This window comes from Chiloscyllium plagiosum, unplaced genomic scaffold (genome assembly GCF_037043375.1).
Source record: "Chiloscyllium plagiosum isolate Xiang-an unplaced genomic scaffold, Cpla_swu_hap1 HiC_scaffold_6, whole genome shotgun sequence".
Lineage (NCBI taxonomy): Eukaryota > Metazoa > Chordata > Chondrichthyes > Orectolobiformes > Hemiscylliidae > Chiloscyllium > Chiloscyllium plagiosum.
The window spans coordinates 51,889,327-51,898,923 of record NW_028270144.1 but is presented as its reverse complement, the minus strand read 5'-3'; the positions used below and the strand labels follow the sequence as shown (position 1 = coordinate 51,898,923).

The following is a 9,597-nucleotide window of genomic DNA, read 5'->3' as shown; positions in this document are numbered from 1 at the left end:
AGCAGAGGGGTTTGACCTCTGTGACATAACATATTGTTAACCTACATGCACCTCTCATTAATACACCAGTTTATCCCTCTGAAAACAAAAACACAAGTGTGTTAGTTACTCACATTACAGTCAGGAGTCTTTCAGAGGATGCTATAACATACTTGGAAATAATGAGGCTACTGCATTCTTATCTTGGTCCAGACAGCAAGCGAGAGATAGGAAAGTCCAGAAAATTCATAAAACCTGTGGTCTAAATAAATAAATTCATGTGTTTTACTACACTGGGATCTGAATTTGATCGTAGGTTTCCCTCTAGTCCCTCCTCCATCAACACTTACACTTGCTTACTTGTTCCTTGGTCATGTTTGTCCATGCAAAAGTTGGTGGTGATGGCTGTTCAAACAGGAGGGATAACACCAGCTTAATTAAACTGTCCATAATAAAACATCAGAAGTCTTCAGATAGTGAGTGACTGGACACACAAAATTTGTGGGTAATACAAACACAGGACTTTCTTGGCATTGCTCTTGTCAAGGTCCATGCTCTGCACATTGATGCACTGATGATAGAAAGCATTTTCATAGTAGATTTTTATTCAGATCATTACTTGAGGCAAAAATGGATGCCTAAGTACTGGTTGCAAGGATAAGAGGACAAAGAAGTTCTAACAAGCAATATTAAATCCTTAAAACTTTAGAGAGGAAATATGAGATTAATTTTCCTTGCAAATGTTCCCTTTTATTGTGCTGCTATCTTTTATACAGTAACACAACCAGTCTCCCCAATCAGATTTGCATTAATTTGAGGGTTTACTGGTGAATTTGGACTCTTCAGTTAAACCAGGAGTGGTGATTACAAGAATGGAAATATCTATACAGCTACTTCAATAGTTACGAAAAGCAGTTCCTGTTAGGGAGGATAATGGTACGTAAATAATGGGATGGATACCTTCTAGGTCTATGATGATAACACTTCAGTGAAGTCGCTTCACCTCAACTCTACAAGTCACAGTTTTAATTTTCTCTGGCATTTCCTTGAATTTTTATACAGCTCCCATGAGTCAAAATTAACTTGCACTGTCTGTGAGCTTGGTTGGTTATAGCTCATTGGTCCTGTTCAGTCTCTTTCCTGTGCAATATTCGGAGTTTTTGCTCTGTCATTCTGTATACAATCTCCAGCCCATCTCCATCGAGCTCTTTCAAGAGCAAAAGAACAGCACTCAGGACATTGGAAGTGCACTGGAAAGAGAAAAATACATTGGTGGTATTATTGATAGTGAGGAGGGTACTGTCAGTCTACAGTGTTATGAAGGAGAAAGCATGTAAGATAGAAAGTTCTTTTCTGAATTTAAAGTATAGCCACAGCTACCAGCTAAAGGTCGAGCTGTTCCAAATGTAACAATTGGTTGTTAAATGGATACCTGAATTTTGGTTGTTGTTTGGACAACAATCCAAATTTAATCAATTAGTTTAAATTATGCCCAAGATATCAGAGCCAATAGAATTTGAATTTTATTGTTTTGACAATTAAATTATAAAAATTTAATGTGTCATTGGGCTGGGTATATTAACCTGATATTTTGAAAATTAGGACGGCAATTGCCATCGATCAGAGCTGAACAGCAACAAATATCTTGCTGTCAAAGAAATTATAAAATGCTGTCTATCAAAGGTACTTTCCATATGAAACATACTTGCATTAAATAAGAAAGACGACGATCCAGGGAGATCAGCACCCAGAAGAGTGAAAACACTGAAGATGACAGAGACTGTAGTCTTGAGATTAAGTTGATGTAATGTTTAATAACTGTGTTATTGGAACAGCATATTATTTTAGGGAGTTGGGGTCAGACAGTAAGTAATTAAGAAAAGGTGGAGGGCTTGGATTTATGAATAGTTTTTTTTTGTTTAACATTCATTATTAGAGTTAGAAAAAAATGAATTGTTATTTTTCTTTAAGAAGTGGAATTTAGGGGTTCTCACATATTTTAACAGATTACGAGGTGTTTGGTTTTAATTAACAGAGGGGTTCAACTCCATGTTGCAATAGTTTGGTGCTCGTCATCCTGGATTTAGACAGATTTGAACATGTTTACACAGATCCAGTCAGGGATTCGGACAGATGTGGAGTCCAAAAGGTCCCAGCAGATTTAAACACTCGGCAATAAGTGTCCTTGATCTTTAAATAAAACTTAAATGAAAAATCTATTTAATTTTGGTTACTTGTGGTTGGTTAAATTAAAAGTGAAGAAAACTGCTCTTAACATTGCTGAAGAGGTTCTGGGGTTTGAAGATACTTCCCAAATTTGCCAAGAAAGTTAAGACAGAGGAAGGATATACTTTTAGCATTAGCAAATAGGTTAGAATTGGGTTTAACCAGGGACAAATGGAAAGCTAAAATTATAATGGAGTTGGTCAAGCATTTAGGTGTATCAGAGAAACAGAAAAGCGCAGTAGAGTTAGAAAAGCTTAAATTGCAATTGAGGCAAATGGAGTAAGAAGATAAAGAAAGGGAAATAACAGCCATGTTAGAAGATAAAGAGGGAGAAAAGATTCTTGGCTGAGCAAAGAGAAAGGGAGAGAGCATTTGAACTTCAGAAGTTGCAAATTAATTGGGAAAGTCAAGTTAAAAGGTTGGAATTGAAGAGAGAAGGTAGGGATATACACAAATATGTTAAAATACTGCCACATTTCGACAAGAAAGATGTCAAAGTCTTTTTTATTTCATTTGAAAAATTGGCTAGGCAGATGGAGTGGTCCTTGTGGGTAATGCTAGTTCAGGCTAAGCTGGTAGGCAGAGCGAGTGAGATATTTGTAGCGTGTCAGATGAAGTGTCAAAATATTATGCAGATGTCAAAAAGGCTATTTTGAGTACCCATGAATTGGTACGAGAAGCGTATAGACAGTGGTTCAGAAACAAAGAAGGAACAAGGTCAGACTTATGTTGAGTTCGAATGAATTAAACATAATAATTTTGATAGCTGTTTGCCGGCCTTAAAAATAGACAAGAACGATGAGGCTCTAAGAGAGATTATTCTGCTGGAGGAGTTTAAAAACCCACTTCCAGATATGATAAGAGAACAGAAAGTTCAAGTGAGAAGAGTGGCAGAGATGAGAGATGAATATGCATTGGTGCATAAGGTGAAATTTAGCGTCCGACAGGAATTTCATCCTCTGAGGAATAGAAATTGGGAGAGAGTGAGACCCTTCACTACAAAGCAAAGAGTAGAGCACACCAACTTACCAGTGAAAAAAAGAAGCCCAAGATGATGGAAAGGAGGTGAAAGGCCTCAGGTGTTTCCATTGTGGTAAGGTGGGACACGGAAAGTCACCATACTGGTCGTTGAACAAAGGCACCATGGGAAAAAATGTGGTAAAAGAGGATAAGGCAGTGGTATTAGTGAAAGTAGTAAAGGAAACCCTGAGAACAGTCAAGGAGCTGCAGGGGAGTGCACAGCCTAGGCAGGGGCTGGGTCTAGAGTTAGTGCCCCATCTCTATAAGGACTTCACCTCTGTGGATAAAGTTTACCCAGGAAGAACAGGGCAAGAAGGAAAAGAAGTTACAATTTTAAGAGATATGGGATCTGCTCACACTCTAATAGTAAGAGATGAAAGTATTTGCACACTTTGACAGGTTACCTGAGAAGGTAATAATTTGTAGAATAGATGGACAGAAATTTCATGTTCAGGTTAGGTTTCATGTTCAAGATCAGGTTAGAGAGCCAAATCAAGACTGGGGAAGTAACAGTGAGAGTGATTGACAGATTGCCAGTTCCACGAATAGTTTGTTCTTGGGAACAACCTAGCAGGATCCAAGGCAGGGGTGACACCACTTGTGACAAATAAGCCAAAGACAGACCAGGGAACTGAGGAGTTAAAAGAAAAATACCCTGGAATTTTCCCAGATTGTGTAGTGACAAGATCCAACTGTCATAAGTTACAGTAAGAAGGAAAACCTAAAGAGAAAGTCGAAGGAGTTGAAGTTCAGTTAACTGACACCTTCTTTGATGTAATAGTGCAGGATAAACCTGAACAGCGGGTCAGGCAGAGGTGTTTAGTCCTGAGAGGCTAATGGACTTGCAACAGAAAGGAGAGACAATAAAAGATGTTGATGCATACTCAGAAAAGGAATCAGACTGTACTTTTGTGGGTTATTATTTTAAGGATAGAATCCCAAGATGAAAATGAAGACCACGGCAGCTTAGTGCAGAGGAGAAATGGGTGGAACTGCACTAGATTTGTTGCTGGTAGAATACAGACAGGAAATATTATGGATAGAACGTGAATTACCATTAGGAGGTCTTCAAGGTGTGAGGAAATTTCAGGTTAAGGTGCAAAAGCACTTCTATTGGCCTGGACTGCATAAGGATATGGTTCAAGTTTGCCGTACATGTCATACATGCCAAATGGTAAGTAAGTCACAGGCAGTAATAAAACCAGCACCTTTCTTGCCAATTCTCACATTTGAAAATGTTTCATGTGGGTTATGATTGATTGTGTAGGTCCCCTCCCTAAAATTAAGAGTGGGAACTAATATTTGCTAACCATACTTGATGTGCCTACAAGATTTCTGGAGGCAATTCCATTACAGAGTATTAAGGTAAAAAGGGTTCTGAAGGAGTTTGTAGCTTTCTTTATCTGGTATGGGCTACCAAAAGACATTCAGTCAGATCAAGGGTCTAATTTTACTGCTAGGCTGTTTAAAGAAGTCATGGATACCTTAGGCATACAGCACTTTAAATCAAATGTGTACCATCCTGAATCCCACGGAGCTTTGGAAAGGTGGCATCAGACCCTGAAGACAATGTGAAGAGCGTACTGTCAGGATTATCAAATGATTGGCATGAAGTTATCCCATTCGTGTTGTTTGCCATTAGAGATTTCCCAAATGAATCTACTCAGTTTACTCCCTTTGAGTTAATATTCGGACATGAAATGAGAGGGTCTTTGAAGTTAATTGAAGAAAGATTGATAGGACTGAAGTTGGAGATCTCACATTTGGAATATGTGTCTGAGGCAAGGGACAGATTAAATCGGGTAGGGGAATTAGCTAAACAGCACCTGAAGAGGGGACAGCATAGAATGAAGCAGGTGGCAGATAAGAACTCTAAAATTCGGACTTTTTCCCATAGCATTGATGTATTAGATTAGATTACTTACTGTGTGGAAACAAGGCCCTTCGACCCAACAAGTCCACACCTACCCTCCAAAGAGCAACTCACCCAGATCCATTCCCCAACATTTACCCCTTCACCTAACACTACAGGCAATTTAGCATGGCCAATTCACCTAACCTGCACTTTTTTGGACTGTGGAAGGAAAACGGAGCACTCGGAAGAAACCCATGCAGACACAAGGAGAATGTGCAAACTCCACACAGACAGTTGCCTGAGGCGGGAATTGAACCCGGGTCTCTGGCACTGTGAGGCAGCAGTGCTAACCACTGAGCCACCATGCCGCCCTATTAGTATTGTTACCAGTGGTAGGGGATCCCTTCAAAGCCAGGTTTAGTGGTCCCTATCAAATTGAGGAAAAGTTGAGTTAGGTAAACAATCTGGTAAAAATGTCGGATAGAAAAAAACTGTATCGGGTACATCATGTGAATAAATTGAAACTTTACTATAATACAGAAAGGGAACTGGTGAAACAGTAGTTAGTTACTGCCCCGCAGAGTGAGGAAACAAATCTCGATGGTGTGGATTTTGATGTGCCTGAAAATACATTAAATAATGAGGAAGTCATTCAGAAGTGGCATAGAATAGTAAAGAACCCAGTTGAAAGGTTAGTTGCAGCAGAATGAGGACATATGCAGGAGAAAGATGGAGACGACTAATACTATTGTGCATGGGGTGGAATAATCCTCCCAAAGCCACACAAGTCCGAAAGGAAGTTGATGCAATGCTCAACGAAGAAATCATCGAATGGAGTCAGAATGAGTGGAGTTTGCCAAACGTGTTAGTTCCCAAACCTGACGGGATTCAACCATTTTGTATGGACTATTGGAAGGTCAGCGCCGTAACTAAATCAGACTCCAATCTGATTGGAGGTCTATATAGAGAAAGTTGGACAAGCCACTTACATCACAAAGTTGGGCTTACTGGTGGTTATTGGCAGATACCTTTATCATAGAAAGCGAAAGAACTTTTTGTGCTTGTAACTTCAAACGGGCTTGCAATTCAAAGTGATTCCCTTTGGAATGAAAAACGCACTGGCTATATTCCAAAAGCTCATGAACAGAAGTGTGGCTGGATTAACAAATTATGCAGTTTATCTGGATGATGTAGTGATCTTTAGCAAGTCATGGAATGATCACATGGTACAGTTGGCAGAGCTCTTTGAACGATTACGAGAAGCAAAATTGGTAATAAACTTAAAGAACCCAGAAATCACCACGGCAGGGGTGATGTTCTTGGGGCATAACATTGGATATGGAAGGTTAACCACAAAGAACGGGAAGATGAAGGCCATCGAGGAATTTCCATGATTATCCTCGAGAAAGAGGTGCTTCGAATTTTGGGACTGAGCGGATTTTACCAAAGTTATGTTCCAAACTTCAGCAGTGTGGTGGCACCGCTGGCAGATTTACTAAAGAAGAATGCAAAATTTTGGTGGACAGAATAACGCCATGGGCATTTGAGAATTTAAAAGCAGTATTAACCACAGCACCAGCTTTAGCAGCACCTAACGTTTTGAAACACTTCAAAGTTGCAATCAATGCTAGCAATATAGGAGTTGGAGCTGTATTGATGCTTGAAGATGATGGAATTGAACAGCCAATTGACAACTTTTCGAAAAAAAACTCAATATCCAACAGAAAAAATACTTTGTCATCGAAAAAGAATTATTGAGTTTGGTATTGGCCTTACAACATTTTAATATTTATGTGACAAACAATGTATTGGATACAGTTGTGTATACGAAGGCGATCCTCTCACATTTTTGGAAAGATTTAAAGTTTTTAAAAAAAGAGACTATTTCATTGTATCTTATAGACTTTTAATTTATAAATTGTACGTGTTGTGGGTCGTAAAAATGTGATAGCAGATGCATTATTAGAGATTTAAAAGAAAAAGTGTAGAAAAGATTTGACTGATTCCAATAGAATTATAGAGATGTACAGCATGTTTTCTTTAAGTTTACTACCTGTTTTGCTTCTCTTCATAGAATATAAAACATTACAGCACAGTATAGGCCCTTCTGCCCTCGATGTTGTGCCAATCTGTGAAACCAATCTAAAACCCATCCAACCTACACTAATCTATTCTCGTCTGTATGCCTACCCAATGACCATTTAAATACCCTTAAAGTTGGTTAGACTACTAGTGTTGCATCAGTGCATTCCACGCCCCTACTATCTGAGTAAAGAAACAACTTCTGCATCTGTCCTATATCTATCACCCCTCAATTTAAAGCTATGTCCCCTCAGGCTAGCTATCACCATCCTTGGAAAAAGACTCTCACTGTCCACCCTATCTAACCCTCTGATCATCTTACATGTCTTAATTAAGTCACCTCTCAACCTTCTCTCTAAAGAAAACAGCCTAATGTCCCTCAACCTTTCCTCATAAGACCTTTCCCCCGTACCAGGCAACATCCTAGTAAATCTCCTCTGAACCATTTCCAAAGCTTCCACATCCCTCCTATAATGCAGTGACCAGAACTGTACGCAGTACTCCAGGTGCGGCCAGAGTTCTATACAGCTGCAACATGACCTCATGGTTCTAAAACTCAATCCCCCTACCAATAAAAGCTACTGTATGCCTTCTTAACAACCCTATCAACCTGGGTGATAACTTACAAGGACCTATGTACATGGACAGCAAGATCTATCTGCTCATCTACACTAACAAGAATCTTACCATTAGCCCAGTACTCTGCGTTCCTGTTACTCCTTCCAAAGTGAATCATCCCAAACTTTTCTGCATTGAACTACATTTTCCACCTCTCAGCCCAGCTCTGCAGCTTATCTATGTCCCTCTGTAACCTGCAATATCCTTCGTCACTATCCACAACTCTACCGACCTTAGTGTCATCTGCAAATTTACTGACCCATCCTTCTATGCCCTTATCCAGGTCATTTATAAAAATGACAAACAGCAGTGGACCGAAAACAGATCCTTGCGGTACACCACTAGTAACTGGACTCCAGGATGAATATTTCCCATCAAGCACCATCTTATGTCTTCTTTCAGCTAGCCAATAGAATCATAGAGATGTACAGCATGGAAACAGACCCTTCGGTCCAACCTGTCCATGCCGACCAGATATCCAAACCCAATCTAGTACCATCTGCCAGCACCCGGCCCATATCCCTCCAAACCCTTCCTATTCATATACCCATCCAAATGCCTCTTAAATGTTGCAAGTGTACCAGCCTCCACCACATTCTCTGGCAGCTCATTCCATACACGTACCACCCATGAAAATGTTGCCCCTTAGGTCTCTTTTATATCTTTCCTCTCTCACCATAAACCTCTAGTTCTGGACTCCCTGACCCCAGGGAAAAAACTTTGGATATTTACCCTATCCATACCCCTCATAATTTTGTAAACCTCTATAAGGTCATCCCTCAGCCTCAGATGCTCCAGGGAAAACAGCCCCAGCCTGTTCAGCCTCTCCCTGTAGCTCAGATCCTCCAACCCTGGCAACATCCTTGTAAATCTTTTCTGAACCCTTTCAAGTTTCACAACATCTTTCCGATAAGAAGGAGACCAGAAATGCATGCAATATTCCAACAGTGGCCTAACCAATGTCCTGTACAGCTGCAACATAACCTCCCAACTCCTGCACTAAATACTCTGACCAATAAAGGAAAGCATACCAAACGCCTTCTTCACTATCCTATCTACTTGCGACTCCACTTTCAAGGAGCTATGAACCTGCACTCCAAGGTCTCTTTGTTCAGCAACACTCCCAGGGACCTTACCATTAAGTGTATATGTCCTGCTAAGATTTGCTTTCCCAAAATGCAGCACCTCGCATTTATCTGAATTAAACTCCATCTGCCACTTCTCAGCCCATTGGCCCATCTGGTCCAGATCCTGTTGTAATCTGAGGTAACCCTCTTCGCTGTCCACTACACCTCCAATTTTGGTGTCATCTGCAAACTTACTAACTGTATCTCTTATGCTCGCATCCAAGTCATTTATGTAAATGACAAAAAGTAGAGAGCCCAGCACCAAACCTTGTGGCACTCCACTGGTCACAGGCCTCCAGTCTGAAAAACAACCCTCCACCACCACGCTCTGTCTTCTAACTTTGAGCCAGTTCTGTATCCAAATGGTTAGTTCTCCCTGTATTCCATGAGATCTAACCTTGCTAATCAGTTATATATGTGTGCAGAATTAATATGAAAGGTATAACTTAGGCTAATGACATGTTGTAATGGTGTTAATAATTAGAGATTTTAAAAAATCCATCTTTTCATTGTAATGGTTCATGTTTTTCTTGAGTGAGAGCTGTTACAGTCGAATGTATGTATGGTCACTTTATGATAGGAAGAGTTTTTTTGAATTTAAACTGTGTTGTTAAAGATAAATTACATCTGACTAAATTAGATAGATTAGTTGATGAAGGAGTGGAGACAGTTCCTAAGGGGAGTGCAGTC

General features: G+C 39.9%; 1 protein-coding gene across 3 annotated transcripts in view; it reads right to left on the bottom strand.

Moving 5' to 3' along the window:
* Positions 1–564: 564 nt before the first annotated feature.
* cfap410 (cilia and flagella associated protein 410) overlaps positions 565–9,597 on the bottom strand; it is an 82,075-nt gene continuing 73,042 nt past the window's right edge. For all 3 annotated transcript variants that reach the window (XM_043691469.2, XM_087988001.1, XM_087988000.1), the window contains one exon: positions 565–1,229. In XM_043691469.2, coding sequence (XP_043547404.1) covers positions 1,095–1,229 — 135 coding nt within the window. In that variant the 3' untranslated portion in view covers positions 565–1,094. The remainder of the gene's footprint in view (positions 1,230–9,597) is intronic.